Here is an 18,760-nt window from a genome sequence, read left to right as displayed (position 1 = left end):
TTTTACCATTTGCAAATGACATGATACTATCTGTAGAAAACTCTAAAAACTCCACCCAAAACCTGCTGGTCCTAAGATACAAAATCAGTATACAGACATCTGTTGCCATTTCTGTACACCAATAATAATGGAGTGGCAGACAGAGAAATTGAGGAGTCAGTCTCATTTACCATTGCACAAAAAATAATAAAATACCCAGGAATAAACCTAACCAAAGAGGTGAAAGATCTGTACTCTGAAAACTATAAAACATTGATGTAGAAATTGAAGAAAACACAAAGAAATGGAAAGACATTCCATGCTTATGGATCGGAAGAACAAGCATTGTTAAAATGTCAGTACTACCCAAAACAATCTATAGATTTAATGCAATTCTTATAAAAATACCGACAGCATTTTTCACAGAGCTTGAACAAAAAATCATAAAATTTATATGGAACCACAAAAGACCCCAAATAGCCAAAGCAATCTTGAAAAAGAAAAGTTTGAGGCATCACAATTGCAGGCTTCAAGTTATATTACAAAGCTGTAATAACAAAAACTATATGGACACAAATATAGACAAATATAGACACAAATATAGACACATAGGTCAATAGAACAGAATAGAAAACCCAGAAGGGAATCCACAACTATACGGTCGGTCAATCTTCAACAAAGCAGGAAAGAATATCCAATGGAAAAAAGAATATCTCTTCAACAAATGGTGTTGGAAAAGAATGAATGAAAAAGAATGAAAGTCCATGCAAAAGAATGGAATTGGATTACTTCCTTTTACACAATACACAAAAGTAAATTCAAAATGGATTGAAGACCTAAATGTAAGACAGGAAACCATCAAAATCCTAGAGAAGACAGGCAGTAATTTCTTTGACATTGGCCATAGTAACTTCTATGTATGTCTCCTGATGCAAGGGAAACAAAAGCAAAAATGAGCTGTTGGGACTACATCAAGATAAAAAGCTTCTGCACCGTGAAGGAGACAATCCACAAAACTAAAAGGCAACCTACAGACTGGGAAAAGATATTTGAAAATGACATATTCTGTCAAGGGCTAGTATCCAAAATATATAAAGAACTTACAATACACCCCTGAAATGAATAATCCAATTTTAAAAACGGGCAGAAGACATGAACAGACATTTTTCCAAAGAAGGCATACAGGTAACCAGTAGACACATGAAAAGATGCCGAGCATCACTCATCATCAGGGAGATACAAATCAAAACCACAGTGAGATACCATCTCATACCTATCAGAATGGCTAGAATCAACAACACGGGAAATAAGTGTTGGCGAGGATACAGAGAAAAAGCAACGCTTGTCTACTGTTGGTGCAAATGCAAACTGGTGCAGCCACTCTGGAAAACAGTATGGAGGTTCCTCAAAAAGTTAAAAATAGAGCTGCCTTACGATCCTGAAATCACCCTACTAGGTATTTACCTAAAGAGTACAACAATACTAATTCAAAGGGATATATGCATCCTATGTTTGCAGCAGCATTATCAACAATTAGCCAAATTACAGAAAGAGCCCAAGTGTCTCTGGACCGATGCATGGATAAAGAGGATGTGGTATACATATGCAGAGGAATATCAGCTATGAAATGGAATGAAATCTTGCCATTTGCGATGACGTGGATGGAGCTAAAGAGTATTATGCTAAACAGAATAAGTCAATCAAACACAAAAACCACATGATCCCACTCCTATGTGGAATTGAAGAAACAAAACAAACGAGCAAAGGGAAAAACAGAGAGAGAGACAAATAATGAAACAGATTGTTAACTAGAGAACAACACACTGATGGTTACCAGGGGGGAGGGGTGGGGGGGTTGGTGAACTAGGCGGCAGAGAGCGAGGAGGGCACTTGTCGTGAGGAGCGTCGGGTGTTGTAGGGAAGTGGTGTCTCACTGTATTGTACACCTGAAACTAGTGTCGCACTGTATGTTCACAAACTGGAATTTAAACTAGAACTTCAACAAAAATGAGGCAATGCCCAAACAAGGTTTTAGGAGTTTGTAATACAGGGTATTTTAAATGTTTCTGTTGGACAAAGTAATGGTGTTAAAACAGAACAGGTGCTGTTGCATGTAAGACCTCAGTTAAATGCATTTCTAATGGCCCCTTACTCTGCCCTCTCCACCTTTCCTATGAAATATCCCTCTTCTGTGAAAGAATACCTTTTAGGGCAGGGAGACCTTGTTGTTCATCACTGTGTGCAGTGCTCACCATTGGCTCATCAGAATACATCGCTCTTTCTCTTTGAAATGATAGGGCAAAAAAAAGTCGGAGTCATAGTCTAGTCCCTAAGAGTGATGTCTAAAACCCATTTCCTCACATCTGCTGCATTCTTCCGGTATAAGTAGGTGGTAGGATGGTCTGTAAGAGCTAGTACTTTGCCTTCAAGCAGCTTATAACATTTAAAAGTTTAAAAACTAATGTGACTGGATTTGGAGATTTGTTACAAGACTTAAATATAAGTTGCTCTATGTATCATACAGTACTGATTTTCCTATAGGAGTGTAGAAGAGAATCACCTCAGACTGAGGTGCTTAAGAAAGCTGGGGGTAATCAGTTGAACTTACAATGTATTTGCTGAAAACCCTGAGGTTAATAAAGAGTCCTATACTTAGGTTGGCTGAATTGGAGGTTCCATATAAAGCAATTGGAAATAAGACTAGTAAAGTTACCACCATACAGTTACCATGAATACTGGGTAAGAATTTGATCTTTATAAGAAGGAGAGAAGGTTTTTGCAAAGGATAATGGCATTGATTAGATGATGCATTAGGAAGGCAACTCTTTATAGTGGTGTTCAGGATGAAATAGAGGGGAGTTTGGGGGAAACTGAACAAATGGAGAAGACATTATGGGAGAAGAATCTATAGGATTCTTATAATTATGAATTAAGGACAAGAGATGACGAAGAATTAGTATTTCCGAAATTCTGAGTTGGAGAGATTAAGAAAATGATATCATTAAAATAGGAAAGTCAGGAGAAGGAAACAACTTCGAGGAAGATAAAGTCAATTTTGATTGTTTTCAGACTGGGCTCACCCTAAGACATCTGGCTACAGATTTCCAATATGCTTTTAGAAACATTCCAGAAAGGTTAAGTTTAAGCATATAAATTTGGGGATTTAATTTCTAGTCAATAAAGCCATTAACGTTGAGATCTTTCTAAGGAGAAAAGAAGGATAATAGTGAGAGCAGCATATAGGAGACAGAGGACAACCAGGAAAATGTTTTCATAATCAGCAGAGGGTTTCGGTAATAAAACTTTTATTTCCCTTTATTTACATTCACTCACGTTACTTGAAATAATCCTCATTCACTAATGTTCATTTGTGTGAAGTAATAGCTTATACTGATTACAACATATTATATTCCAGGCATTGAGTTGAAAATTCACTTCTACAATATTCTTTTTTAGTTATCCCAACAGTCCTATGAGGTAGGATTATTATTCCCATTTCATAGGTAGGGATAAACAGAGTTAGAAGGGGTAAATGACTTAGTCCAAGTCCCAGAGCTGATGAGCAGTGAGCTAGGATTTGAACCCAGAAATCTGTTTCTGAGTCTGACTCAGAAATCAAGTTCTTAGTCACTCTACTGTCTATGTCCTACCTCCCCAACTTTTTAAGGACCGTATTTTAGATATCTTCTCTGTCTCCAAGTATGTCCCCGCATAATAGTATCAATAAATATTTCTGGATTAATTACTGTAAAGAATTTGGGAGGAGAGGATTAGATCTGCCAGAATAACAACATAGACTGAAACTGGACTTTTGTAGTTCAGTAGTTATTTTAATAAACTGTGGTTTCAGGGGCGCCTGCGTGGCTCCGTCGGTTAGGCATCCGACTTCAGCTCAGGTATGATCTCACACTCCGTGAGTTCGAGCCCCGCGTCAGGCTCTGTGCTGACAGCTTAGAGCCTGGAGTCTGCTTCAGATTCTGTGTCTCCCTCTCTGTCAAGGGAGACAAGACAGTCAAAGGGCAAGACAGTGTTGGGCTGGGGGGAGTGAAATTTTAAGGATTTGAGGTTGGAAACAGATAGCAATGATTCTGAAAAGGAATTGTTGTAGGAGACCCGGGGCCCAGTGGAACTTAAATGGCAGGAGTTTGTAACTGACCAAAGTCTTTTTTTTTTTTTCTTTAACCCTTCCCTTCCTTAATTTTTTGTAGCCAATAAAATGGACCTAATTTTAGTCAAAAGTTGAGACTTAACGGGAGACCACAGGAGTAAGGGAATGTGAACGTACTCAAGGTGTAAATAAAAACAAAATTACAAGAGATTGTTTTTTATTTAAAATGTTGAACAACAGGGGGTGCCCGGGTGGCTCAGTCGGTTAAGGTTATGATTTCATGGTTCATGAGTTTGAGCCCCTCATCCGGCTGTCTGCAGTCAGCGCAGAGACTGCTTGGGATCCTCTGTCCCCTTCTCTCTCTGTCCCTCCCCTCGCTCTCAAAAATGAATAAACGTTAAAAAAAAAAAAAGTTAACGTATCTGATTTCCAGAGTTAATGAAACACATTGGACTTCTTAAGTTCCTAGAATGTGCATAAACCCAGATCACTGAGCTGTGCTAGACACTGAAGCAGACTGCTGGACGCCCAGGAGCCTGGCCATTTAAATGAGAATGTGGTTTTCTTTTTTTGTTGTTGTTAACATTTGTTTACTTTTGAGAGAGAGAGAGAGGGGGGGGGGGAGGGGCAGAGACACAGAATCTGAAACAGGCTCCAGGCTCCGAGCTGTCAGCACAGAGCCCGACGTGGGGCTCGAACTCATAGACCGCGAGATCATGACCTGAGCCGAAGTCGGACGCCCAACCGACTGAGCCCCAGGTGCCCCGATAATGTAGTTTTCTTAATTTTTTTTTTCAACGTTTATTTATTTTTGGGACAGAGAGAGACAGAGCATGAACGGGGGAGGGGCAGAGAGAGAGGGAGACACAGAATCGGAAACAGGCTCCAGGCTCCGAGCCATCAGCCCAGAGCCCGACGCGGGGCTCGAACTCACGGACCGCGAGATCGTGACCTGGCTGAAGTCGGACGCTTAACCGACTGCGCCACCAAGGCGCCCCGATAATGTAGTTTTCTTTATCGCCACCATGTAAGTGTCTTTTTTGTATTCTAGAAGGGGTCATCTTCCTCCATCCCCACTTACTCTTTATACTGTAGGTCAGATGATGAAATCAAAAGGTGGTGGTCCCTTGCGGTGTCCAGAATTAAAGAAATTTGAAGGAAACAGCCTCCTACACAAGCGTTCTTACTATTTTCTAAAGCCATTTTCCTTTAAAAGGCAATAAAATTACATACATGGATATAGAGCCTAAAAATATGTAACTGACTCGGCGGGGCAACGTCTTACAGCGATTTCATCGCTTTTAGCATTAGATTCTTTTTCTGGTCCTCCAGTACAGCGTCCTATCTGAGAGAAGCAGATCCCTTGTCAGGGGCCTCTTTAAGATACACAGATATAGATACATGAATTTGACTCCTGGGGAGTTTAAATTCTAAAAGCCGCTAAAGCAAAGTTCAAGGTTTAAATTCATCGGCTGTATGCATCAGATACATCTTGATTTACCTGAAATATACTTTCCTTATTACTATTCAGTGGCCTGAATTTTATTTATGAGAACAGCCAGCCTTCACAAAGGCAAATAGTGTTCCCCAGAGCGTATTAGAATACACTTGTAGACGTTGCAGATTTCAACTCCATTTTTTATTCCTTTGTGCAGTTACAGCTTTCTGTAAACCAGTGTTGTTCATTCTTCGTGAGCACGGTACCTTCTTTTGTAGATTTTCATCTGCTGGCAGTCCGGACCCTAGTCTTGCCCTGGTTTTGAAGGAGATGTAATAAAACACAAGCTTTCTCTTGATAAATTCTGAAATGTGGAGTGTGTCTTATTGAATATAATTTGAAAACATTTCCTTTTTTTAATGTTTATTTTTGAGAGAGAGAGAGAGAGAGAGAGAGAGAGAGAGAGAGAGAGAGAGAAAGCGCTTGAGAGTGGGGGAGGTTCCAAGAGGGGGCAGTACAGAGGATCTGAAGCAGGCTTCTGTGCTGACAGCAGGGAGCCTGATCTAGGGCTGGATCTCAGAACCGTGAGATCACGACCCGAGCTGAAGTCAGATGCTTAACCAACTGAGCCACCCATGTGCCCAAATTTAAAAACCTATCTAAGATCCTAAGAGTTGCATCAGTCAAGGTAGCCTTAAGACAGTTACGAATTTCAGTCAACTTTAACTGTTTCCCTTTGTTATTTTATTGACCATTTTAGAATACAGAGGAGCTTTATTGCAAGATAACCCTGATTTTCACAGAATATTCTACTTTAAACTTTCTAAATGTAGTATGCTTCAGTACATCTAAAAAGGGTATGTTTTGTTTTTGTAAGATAAAATGGCAGAATCCAATTAATGAGAAATCTTTTTTTTTTTTTTTTTAATTTACATCCAAGTTAGTTAGCATACAGTGCAACAGTGATTTCAGGAGTAGATTCCTTAATGCCCATTACCCATTTAGTCTGTGCCCCCTCCCAAAACCCCTCCAGGAACCCTCTGTTCTCCATATTTAAGAGTCTCTTATGCTTTGTCCCCCTCCCTGTTTTTATATTATTTTTGTTTCCCTTCCCTTATGTTCATCTGTTTTGTTTCTTAAAGGCCTCATATGAGTGAAGTCATAGGATATTTGTCTTTCTCTGACTAATTTTGCTTAGCATAATGCCCTCTAGTTCCATCCACATAGTTGCAAATGGCGAGATTTCATTCTTTTTGATTGCTGAGTAATACTCTGTTGTATATATATACCACATCTTTATCCATTCATCCACTGATGGACATTTGGGCTCTTTCCATACTTTGGCTATTGTTGATAGTGCTGCTATAAAAATGGGCGTTTGTGTGTCCCTTCGAAACAGCACCCCTGTATCCCTTGGATAAATGCCTAGTAGTGCAATTGCTGGGTCGTAGGGTAGTTCTATTTTTAGTTTTTTGAGGAACCTCCATACTGTTTTCCAGAGTGGCTGCAGCAGCTTGCATTCCCACCAACAATGGAAAAGAGATCCTCTTTCTCCACATCCTCACCAACATCTGCTGTTCCCTGAGTTGTTAATGTTAGCCATTCTGACAGGTGTGAGGTGATATCTCATTGTGGTTTTGATTTGTATTTCCCTGATGGTGAGTGATGTTGAGCATTTTTTCACGTGTCAGTTGGCCATCTGGATGTCTTCTTTGGAGAAGTGTCTATTCGTGTCTTTTGTCCGTTTCTTCACTGGATTATTTGTTTTTTGGATGTTGAGTTTGGTAAGTTCTTTATAGATTTTGGATACTAACCCTTTATCTGATATGTCATTTGCAAATATCTTCTCCCATTCCGTTGGTTGCCTTTTAGTTTTGCGGGTTGTTTCCTTCGCTGTGCAGAAGCTTTTTATTTTGATGAGGTCCCAGTAGTTCATTTTTGCTTTTGTTCCCCTTGCCTCTGGAGACGTGTTGAGTAAGAAGTTGCTGTGGCCAAGATCAAAGAGGTTTTTGCCTGCTTTCTCCTCGAGGATTTTGATGGCTTCCTGTCTTACATTGAGGTCTTTCATCCACTTTGAGTTTATTTTTGTGTCTGGTGTAAGAAAGTGGTCCAGGTTCATTCTTCTGCATGTCGCTGTCCAGTTTTCCCAGCACCACTTGCTGAAGAGACTGTCTTTGTTCCATTGGGTATTCTTTCCTGCTTTGTCAAAGATTACTTGCCCATATGTTTGTGGGTCCATTTCTGGGTTCTCTATTCTGTTCCATTGATCTGAGTGTCTGTTCTTGTGCCAGAAAAATCTTAATACTCTTTAGAAATCATGTAAGTGTGTGTGTGATTAATGTTAGATTAAAAGAGTATTATTTCTGCAGTTCAAGGGTGAAATTTTACCAATTTGTCAGATATAAGTAATTTGAACTTTCCTAACTGTGACCGGCTTTAATTTGTAGATAACTGAACAGTTCAGCAAACCTTTTCCCACTTGTTGACATGCAGGAGTGCTGTGGGAGACCTTTTGAAAGAAGATATTTAAGAATGTGCTTAAATTGGGGAAAATGGAAGATGGGCATCGAGGAGGGCACTTGTTGGGATGAGCACTGGGTGTTGTATGTAAGCGATGAATCACAGGAATCTACCCCCAAAACCAAGAGCACACTGTATACACCGTATGTTAGCCAGCTTGACAATAAATTATATTTAAAAAAAAATATATATATATATATATGTTTAAATTTTTATCACTTTCACTTCTTGTAGGATGCTTTGAAAACGACCTATATCTCACTGAAGATTTTGTTTGTTTTACTTTTGTGCTTTGTCCGTATACGTATGTATTCCAGGGTCAGTGATGAAAAGGACGCACGAGGGTATCTGCAGGCCTTAGCTTCTAAAATGACTGAAGAGTTGGAAGCCTTAAGGAATTCCAGCCTGGGTGCACGAGCAACAGTAAGCTCAGCGGTTTTGCGGGGAGAGTGATCACCTTGGGTGGGTCTGGCTAGGCTTTAGCCCACTGTGAAGTTTCTCCCAAGAAATCAACAAGTCCACGTCTTGGCCAGTTTGGGAAATCATAGCACATCACTGCCTCCCTGTAATTTGCAGCAGGTAGCCATTGTTGGTAATAATGACGAAAAATAAACTCATCTGTATGTGAATCTACACCTATTTCTGAATCAGTGAAAAATGATACATTGTCACAAGTCGCCTTTCGGCTCTATTGTGTTATTAGAGAAGGTTAGTGCCTTTAAGTAGTTTCCAAATTTATTTGCACTCCCGAATTGGAATGTTAGGGATAAAATAGGACGGAGCTAAAACCAGTCGTATTATTTGATAGGATATGCCCTGGAAAATGCGTCGTTTTGCAAAACTGGACATGTCAGCTAGACTGGAGTTGCAGTCGGCCCTCGATGCAGAAATAAGAGCTAAACAGGCCATCCAAGAAGAGTTGAATAAAGTTAAAGCATCTAACATCATCACAGAATGGTAAGCTTGGGGAATAGACTCTCCTAGAATTATTTTAAGTTGGTCTAGAAGTATTTGGGGGGAAAGTTCTATGTTTAGCCCCTACCTATCACTCTGCCATAGATCTTTTACAAATGAAGGTTCTCTTGGTGATAAATTTAATAATGGTAAACATATCTTAATTATCACTGTTTTTGCTGTTCTTTTATGTAGTACAAAAAGTATATCCTCTCCACAGTCTGAGACAATTACCTGATGAATATATTCCTTCAATCCTCATCACAACAGTAGAGCAAATTATACTCTGAAGAAATAAATGATACAATGAAAATCTTAATTAGATGGGATATAAACATGGTTCAAGAATAAGTCAGAGAAACAATAGAAAGTTCTGGTCACAAATCAACATATAAATAGAAAAATCCATTTGGTGCTGGAAAGCAAAGTCCCAAAGGCATTCGATCGTGAAAAGAAATACGGTCCCATAAATTCAGTTTCTAACGGTGTGAAGCCTTTTAGTGCTTCGACTGTAATCACTCATATTCCGAATCGAATCGGAGGTCAGGCACCCGGCACCCCAGCTGAATTATAAACTCTTGTTGTGAATAATCCAGACATAAATTAAGTACGCATTACCTAAATGTGCTCGTGTGACACCGAAAATGGGAGAGAACGCTTTCCGGAGCCGGCGAGTCGTCTCGAGCCCAAAGCGCCGTTGGGTGCAGTTCCCCAGGTTCTACCTGGACCGAGCGCGCGCCGCCTTCTCCCGCCTGGGACGCGGGACCGTGAGCAAAGCCAAAAACTGTAGACACACTCGTGAAAATGCTCCACTTCCGTGGCTCTGTGTAAAAGAGCCTCACCAAATTCTAAATTTGACCTGCAGTTTGAGGACATTTTAAAATTGAATCATTTAGCTCCAGGTCAGCATCTTCTCTAAAAGGCCAGATCCAAGGTGTCTCAGGCTTGGTGGGACACGGGGTCCCTGCCTGCTCAGCCCCGCTGTCATAGAGCGAGAGAGGCCGTGGACCGTCCGTGAACGGACGGGCCTGGCCGTGCTCCCGTAACACTTTATTTGCACAAGAGTAGGTGACAGGGCCGATTCATCTGCCCTGCAGTGGTTCGCACTTCCCTGATTTGACATGACTGACATGGAAACCAAGAAACTCCAACCACGTACTTACTGTAGGATGGCTCCCTAAAATAAGCGATAAAAATAATGACGTTTTTCCTTTTTTTCCCTTATTGAAGTAAACTGAAAGACTCCGAGAAGAAGAACTTGGAGCTACTATCAGAAATCGAGCAGCTAATAAAGGACACTGAAGAGCTTAGATCTGAAAAGGGTATGAGAATGTGTTTTGCATCAATCAGGGCTGCTTCTGTTCTGAATCCGTTCTGTCGCACGAGTGTCAGCATCTTGCACGGGTCGGGGAGTTATTCACGCAGCAGCACTGGCGCTCACTGATGGATATGTTTATGCTCACGTCACACGCCTCACACACACACACGTGCACTAGCCTGGTCTCTGAGTCATTTTGTTGTGCTCAATATACATTGTTTAAAGAATTTCGTAGTAACAGAAAAACTCACTTTGCCGTAATTTGGACCATTTTTCCATAGCCGCAGACTGTTACACAAATAATGTTTTTGTGATCGGAAAAAACCATTATTTTTATAATATACCTTACACTATTTTCAGATGTTGTAGGGGGCTTCACTCCCGGGGTAGTTGAGGAACAGTGTATGAAGTAACCAAAGATTAATCCGGTGTTAAAAGGCAGTTCAGGGATGAACTGTTGGGGCACTCCATTGCTTTCTTCCATGTCTGATTCTTCAGTTGCCTGCCCTGTGGGATTTCTCAGGATCCATTCCCATTTTCCTGAAGGCATTGCCTGAACATTAATGAGTCATAACATGAACAGGAATTCCCGAGAGCTTGGGAGTTCCATTACAGGAACTTCCTCCACTTTCTTTCCATAATGTGGGCATTCAGAATGTGAAGATGTAATACAAAGAAATTCAGAATGTTATTTTCCCAGTGAAGGGATCCTCTTACATCCAGTTATTAGAAATCCACCATCCTGGGGCGCCTGGGTGGCGCAGTCGGTTGGGCGTCCGACTTCGGCCAGGTCACGATCTTGCGGTCCGTGAGTTCGAGCCCCACGTCAGGCTCTGGGCTGATGGCTCAGAGCCTGGAGCCTGTTTCCGATTCTGTGTCTCCCTCTCTCTCTGCCCCTCCCCCGTTCATGCTCTGTCTCTCTCTGTCCCAAAAATAAATAAACGTTGAAAAAAAAAAATTTAATAAAAAGAAATCCACCATCCTGACAAAGTCCGTATTCCTGACCGAATAGTGGACGAATTAACGGCTTTACGTCATGCTTCCCTCTAACTTCTCGGTCGTGTGACGCACATTGATGGTTGGGTCTCTGTATCTGCTTTTAAAATTGTGGAGGAGAGGGTATCATACACGTGAAGGATTTGACATGAAAAAAAAACCCTAAAAATAGCAGATGTTCAAGACATTTTTTATTGATGGCATTTCCTAGTGAACAAGAAAGGAAGGAACCCAGAAAAGGCAGATTAGGAATTCAGATTGAGCACAGGGCTTCTCACCAAAATGAGACTCAAGCTGAGTTTTCAGACATGAATGGTGGAAGGGAGCTCCACTATTTAGTGAGCAGAAGACAAAGAATATACAAGACATGTAGGACCTGTAGCCCTGAAGGCAGTCTGTACAGAAAAGACACCAGTGCAGAGTATGACTCTGGTGTCAGTGGTGGCGTCATTGTTAGCATGGATCTAAACTTGCGAAAGAAGTAACTCAAGTCTATCACTCTACTTTATGAAGACACGTTAACCTGCCCCTTGTACTTGGATTTTGAACATTGCAGAATAATCAAATTTCACTTTATGTTGTAACATAACGTACTCTACTGCTTAAATAATGTAATGTGATATTTACATAACGAGGGCCAATTTGTTTTTTCTGTGTGTTTACTAGTATATGCCAGTATCTGGACAAGGTTTGGCACCTAATGGGCTCTCAGTAAATACGTATTGATTGGATGAATTTCTGAACGTAGTACATCATCTGGCGAGATTATTGTGAAAACCACACAAATTAGTGGATGTAACTTCCTAAGGATATGGAAATCAAAACGGTGTGCTTGATTGCTAGCATTTATCATTGCCTGTATATTTTAAGAATTATTTTGGAAATTATGCATTTAAAGTTAATGTCACAGTGAAGAAATATGCAGAAACTTTTAAAACTTCATCTGAGAAAACCGAGGGTTTGAGTGCCTCATTTCGTCAATAAAACAATACCTGAAATCAGATTGAGGCCTTGACAACCGATTTTTCATAACTAAATACATTTGTTGTATCACTACTTTACTTTCTTGTAAGAGGTCATGTATATTAGTGTATACTCTGTGTGCAGTACAAGTGTTTCAAAACAGAAACCTTGTTTAGTGATAAATTAGCTTAGAAAAAACAGAACCATATTTTAAAGAGTCTCTCAACCCTACCACGATTTAATGTGTTTTTATAATGTACTCTAAGGGAAAAGAAAGAAATTCGAGAACTCAAGTAAGTCAGGAAACAAGCGTGTCGTGGAGACTGATAATAATCGACTGTTAAGTGATATTTCAAGAAACATTAATACGTTTTTTTTTTTTTTAAATGTAGAGTTAATAGGACTGATCAGCCTTAAAATGAGGTCGTTTGTGAACAGCTCTTAATAGATTCAGACAGGAAAGGTTATCCGTGAGAATGAGTTTAAATTGTTCTAGTTTTAAAAAACAGTTGCTGCTGTCTTCTAGGTATAGAGCACCGAGACTCACAGCATTCTTTCTTGGCATTTTTGAATACGCCTACCGATGGTCTGGATCAACTTGAAGTAAGTACTGAACTGTGCAAGTATTCTTTGTGGTCAGTTTCAAATTCAGGTTGTGATTTAAAATTTGTTGGCGGTGAAACGGTTTTATCACTTCCCACATAAAAGGACCTAGAATCTTCTATAAACAAAAGCCTATTAAGAAAGGAATATGTTCTGTATTCTTATGGAAATGGTGATCACATGTATATGTAAGAAAAATCTAAGAAAGGTCTAAATATGAGCATCCCAAGGTTTAAAAGAAATTTCATCCCTTCCCCTGGGAGACAGGAAATGCAGAACAAATCCTAACTTTTGAAGTAATGTTGACACTTTTGTTTTTTCTCCCAAGCATAGAGCCACAATTAAAAAAAAAAAAAAACGGTGAAAAAGGTCAATCTCAGGATAGAGCAGTGCTGGTTCTAGCTCCAAGTCAATTCAAGTTTTTTTAGGAGTTTACAATAGGCATACTTTTTGTTACAAGTATTACCTAGAGAGTGTTAGGAAGATTCCATAATAATGAAATAGTGACTGTATGCCTGTCAGTTTCTGCTGCTTAAATTCTTTGCCGGGGGGAAAAAAAACCAAATTCATAAAGTATATTTTCGTCCCAGAAAATTCACGTTAGTGATTATACCTCTATTAAACAAATAATCTTGTATCTCTGCACAGAGCACTGTTAAAGGTGCCGGAGTTAAAGTAGTGGCCAAATAGACCGCGCCCTGCTCTCCTAGAGGTTTCGTTCCAGTGGGAACAATTAGAGGCAGAGAGATCCCGTTACTCCTCAAGTGTTTCATTTAATTTGATTATTAATGATCTGCCATGCCCTTCACCTTATTACGTTTTGGGTACAATATATGCATTGTATTTCATTGCTTTGGGATAGGGATCAGCTTTTAAAAGTAATTACTGGAGTTCTAAGTTTCGTGAGCAAGTGACAATGACTGCTTTTCTCATTTGTTTGTTTGAATTAATGTCATTTGCCTTTTAATTGTTTTACAAGATTTTTGATTTATTATTTGTTCTTATTAAATTGCTTCATCCATATTTTCTATTCTTTTTATTGCTGTATTCGTTAAATAGGATTCCTTTTCTTCTTCCTCATCTTCACTGATTGATTTTTTGGATGACGTAAGTCTTTGATTTTCAAACCATCAGTGAATTGAATTGAAGAGTTTTGCCTAGTAATGCATTCAGTTTTAGAATGATCACACCTGGTAATTTACTTGTGAGACAAAATTTGCTTCTTTCTTGTCTGAAATGAAACAAAGGGTTTATTTTTATTAAACATCAGGAAGTGAATATGTACTTTGAGAAATGCTTTGGCCGTCAGGAACCTGGATTCCCTTTCTTTGCAACAGTTCTGAAGACTGGAATGCTTATTTGATTATTGTCACTATGTGGATAAATATATAAAAGTGCTCATTTTTCTTTTCCATGGCAATTTCTGTTTCACGTTCCCCTTTGCAGCATTTTGCTATTTAATTTTTATGTTAGTTAGAAGTAAACGTCTGGTAATAAAATCAGAAAAAGTGACGTATTAAATCTTTCAGTAGATTTTATTGTAACATAATAATTGAGTACAAATCAATTTTTAGTGCTGACAGAATTTCTCTTCTAATGTGGAAAGTGATTTTAGTTAACATATGTGCTACATGCACTATAAATTGACTGCATTATCATTTTCTCTCCTAAATTAATTCTGTAGATTTGATCATTTAGAAGTCCCTAATGTCTTCACTCTCTTTACTGAAATGCCACCTGTCCGCGTTCTCTCTGTTCCACATTAAATGGCACAAAAATCCCTGTCATAAGGCATTTTGTTGTCCTGTTGAACATTTAACCTTTCTAGAAACTGGAAAATAGAATGGGTTCAGATGCAGATGTTCTGCGCAGAACCCAGTTTTTAAACCTGGGGCAATTTTTATGTTTTATTTTTTGTGTTCTGTTAAACATAATTCTTACACTCAGAAGAGTACTTTGCATAATTTTCCACTCAAGAAAACTCCTGATCTAGGCTTAAACATTTTTTTAACTGATTTTTTTTTTCTGCCTTTGAAATATCATACCAAAGTGTACTATGTTCCATTCTGAATGGAAACTATTTCATCATTCTTGAGACGGTCCTAGTTCACTCTACACTGTGATAAAAAGAGAACTCTCTTGATGTACAACATTATTTCATGTTACCATCTACTGCATGTTTGTACTAAAATACTCAAGATGTTATTTCCATAGAAACATCATTCACTTGAAAGAGAAAGACAAGGAAGTTTGAATAAATTCTTTTAATGGTTCCTTCCGCTAGAAAACCATTTCCTTTCTCTTTTTCTAACAAACCCTTCTCCCCGCCCCCTCCTCTCCCACACAAAGCTCTGAATGTAGAACACGGGAGCCCCGGGTGTCCTGTGGCCGACGGGCCTGCTACAGGGACACCCGCGTGGCCCCGCTCTGTCCGCTGCCACCCGGCCGTAGTGAGGAAGCGTCCCTCTTTGACGTTCCTCCAGAACTCTCTTGTCCTTCACCCACCGGCGCTCAGCCTGAGCTCAGTTCACACGGACCACCGAGTCTTAAACCGGCACAAAGGAACCCCTGTTACGCAGCGAAAAGGAGTTGAGTTCACACAGGCTGAATCTTTCTGATCCAGGCGCCAGCTCTTAAAAAGCACGGTCTCTGCTCCCGAGGTTCCCCTTCCCGCTTACTGGGTAAGCACGTAAGGTGACCCAAATCCTGCCTCCACCACCTTCCAGGTGTGTGGCTGGGAGCAAGTTACCCAACCTCTCTGCGCCCCAGTCTGCTGGTCAGAAGAACAAGGGTAATAACAGCGGTACCGACTCATAGGTGGTTTGAGGACTTAAGGGAACGGCGAACGTGAGGCCCTCGCCCTGCTGTTGCCTTACTCGTCATAGGCCGTTCACCCCCTTCCCGAGTTCCTTTAGCTTCCTTTCTTGTCCGGGAGTCTGTTGTCGCCTGAATGTCGCCTTTAGCCCTCTAACCACCTTTCCACCCCCACCCGCGCGGGTCACCGCACCTTCCCCCTGAATCGTCAAGTCAGGTCACCGCTGCGCGGTGATTTTTACACGTCAGGGACAAGGCCAGCAGTCAGCTCCCATTTTCAAACGTAGTTTGTCTTCTTACTTCATATTCTACGGCCAGAGGCTCTTTCTGGTTAATGAGTACGACCGCTCTTCCCAGAGTCCTCATTCCGTTCACCCTCGAGGCCGTGGGAGGATGAAGTTTTTGAAAACCAGCGGCCGGTCCTCAGCACACTTGCGCTCAGCAGCTGAGACGCGAGGCGCAAAGCTTCAGTTCTCTTCGGCATTTGGGATCTTAAGGAACAGAGTGAATTGTGATCTTTGTGCCCACGCTCCTCGGAGTGTTGTGCGGGGCCGCCCCCGGCAGCGCGCAGACTCTAACCCTCAGCCACCCCGCGCGACTCACCCTCGCGTCCTTCTTCTCTGGCGTAGGCCTCATTGCTGCAGAAGGGGAGCCGGGCACGCCGCGGACCCGGAATTTGAATCGCAGGCAGGAACTCGTGGGTTTAGGAAGGGATAAAGCTGAGGTGGAGCAGGATTGCAGAAAGCAAGTTTTCTTTGGCCTCCGCACGCCATCGACCTCCTCATCTGCTCGCCAAGGCCTAGCGACCTCGTTCTGCCCTCTGGTTTTTTAGAACCGAACCACCGGCCCCTCCCCGCCTCCAGAATCACCTTTGACTTCCTTAAGTTCAGAATTCAAGCGAATGCTAGAATCTGGGCACACTCAGAGCAGTTTCCTTTTAAGTTGCACAGTTTACACAGGTCTTGCTACGCGTAGAGTTTCCAATAAGCACGGCCTTGACGGCGGAGCAGTGTACGGAGGTTCCTTCCTTCCCTCTGATTCGGGCGAAGCACCTGCTCCTGTGACTCAGGAGAACTCAAGTGGTTGGGCTTTCCTACGTGCATAATCATGAACTTCTTCTGAAAGAGAAAAGAACTTGGGATATATTCAGTCCGTGCTTCTGGCCACCATTTATCACCGCCTTCTCCCGTTAGTAAAGTGGGCGGTCTGCTGTCCCATTAGGGAAGTTTCTGGACTCTCAGTCTTTGGGGGAATAGGGAATTAGTGGCAACGGGGTACGACACTATTGAGGGCAGATAGAAGGGGGGTTAATTCATGTTAAAAGAAACTGATGTCACTCTGACCACTTTGTCTCTTGGGTCAGGCATTCCCACGTATGGTGAGACACCAGTGACCGCAGGGTAGCCTCATCTTTTCTCCCAACCCCACACCCCAGTCCTAGACTGCCTGGGGTGACTCCATATTGGCCCAGCCTCCAGGTCCCGTACAGGGTGAGGGACAGGTGGAGCTCGGCAGTTTGGCCTTTCCCTCATCTGTTCCCTGCATCCCAGGGGCAAGAAGTCCAGGGATGATCACACCATGCTTACAAACTTCCCATCCTGGTCAGTTCGTTTTCTTCTTTTCAAAGGAACCAAAGATAATACTTGGCTTGACTGTATTAAAGGTAATGCTAATTATGGTCATCTAAATGAACCACTTGTTGTTGTATTTGGTAAACAGATTGTCGTTTATTAAATCTGTGCCAGGTAGGTTTTGAGTTTTATTAAATTACGATTCTACACTCTGTTCATTTGGGCCAAGTTCACACACAAAAATGGGAATTGCCCATTTACCTGGCAAATGAGAATTTGCCAACTTGCTTTTTGGATGCTGTCTTAACTCTAGTGTGCCGAGGAAAGAGTAGACCAAGGAATTAAAGGTCAGACATAAAGGAATAGAGTTAGTACCATTGGTCCGACTGTCTGATCCTCACAAACCCTGTTTTCTTGTATCCTGGCCAATTCCGAGAAGCCAGCAGTCGGAGAATATTGACAAGCTAGTTCTCCTACTCCTCGTTTTGGCCTCATATTAAAATCTTGCTACGATGTCCTGAACTATTTAATTTCAGTCCTGGCTCCTAGCTTCCTTCATTCATCTCTTCCCTGTAGAGATCTCTTGTCTCTCCCCTGGCTTCTTTCATGTTCTGTCATCACCAGTCACAGAAATCTGAGGCTTTGCAGCATTGTGTCAGCTGGATCTGGGGCAAGTCGATCATCCATGAGAATCCGTGGAAGACAGAATTTTAAAACATACATTATAAAGATCTTTTCATCCTACGACCCACACTGGGTGTAGATCCTGCTGAGAAATTATGGCATTTCTGATATTTCCTCCTTCAATTCTTTTTTTTTTTTTTTTTTTTTTTTTTTTTACAAAACTTCCATCCACATGTTAACTACAACCCAACTTGAAACTCACGTTTCAGGAGATTGTCATATGCAGCCCTTCTCTCATTTAGGCAGGATTCTATCTTAATTATATATACAAGATCTGTATTATATTCTCATACATTGAGGCAGTCTAGAGGGAAACACCCATGACCACCCAGACTTTCACTCTTCACTCTCCTGTTTAAGAAGACCTTTGGAATTCATTAACTGAATCTTAAAAGCTATTTGCCAAATCCGCGTCTATAAGATAAAGTACTTCTTTTGGTTTCTGCTTGTGTGCCTCCTTCTACGATCAGCCTGAGCATTACAGTGGCGACCGAGAGACCTAGGTAGAAAAGGCATAGTTTTAAAGGGTATATGATTAGAGATGAAGGCAATGTACTGGCTTCTCCCGGGCTGTGAGACCAGTTCCACTGTTTGTACAAAACCGTGGTTGTGTGTCAGTGTGTAGAAGAGAGAGCGTAGTGTGTGTTCCTGTATCATCAGGAAGCGGCCTAATTTCCCCTTCTTGTTGAAAACAGAAAAACAGCTGTCTGGTTTCTAGGTAGACACTTTGGGAAGAACATTATCACTATGATTTAGTATCATTATTAGCTTTATACAGTGCCAGCTGAGACCAGGTGTTGTCCTTCATACGC

The 18,760-nt window shown here is 41.2% G+C and overlaps 1 protein-coding gene across 9 annotated transcripts in view; it reads left to right on the top strand.

Annotated features, from left to right (window-relative positions):
• The window catches only part of CDC42BPA (CDC42 binding protein kinase alpha), a 317,618-nt gene that overhangs the window by 242,272 nt on the left and 56,586 nt on the right, over positions 1-18,760 (top strand). For 5 of the 9 annotated variants that reach the window (XM_030301804.1, XM_030301805.1, XM_030301807.1 and 2 more), the window contains 4 exons: positions 8,363-8,468; positions 8,854-9,002; positions 10,230-10,321; positions 12,803-12,879. In XM_030301804.1, the coding sequence (XP_030157664.1) occupies positions 8,363-8,468; positions 8,854-9,002; positions 10,230-10,321; positions 12,803-12,879 (424 nt within the window). Of the gene's footprint in view, positions 1-8,362; positions 8,469-8,853; positions 9,003-10,229; positions 10,322-12,802; positions 12,880-13,938; positions 13,987-18,760 lie in introns of all 9 variants that reach the window. The other 4 variants (XM_030301801.1, XM_030301802.1, XM_030301808.1 and 1 more) reach the window with 1 other exon arrangement.

The sequence above is a fragment of the Lynx canadensis genome, chromosome F1 (assembly GCF_007474595.2).
Source record: "Lynx canadensis isolate LIC74 chromosome F1, mLynCan4.pri.v2, whole genome shotgun sequence".
In the NCBI taxonomy this organism is placed as follows: domain Eukaryota; kingdom Metazoa; phylum Chordata; class Mammalia; order Carnivora; family Felidae; genus Lynx; species Lynx canadensis.
Note: the sequence above shows the minus strand (reverse complement) of the source record. Positions and strands in the feature narration are given on the sequence as shown.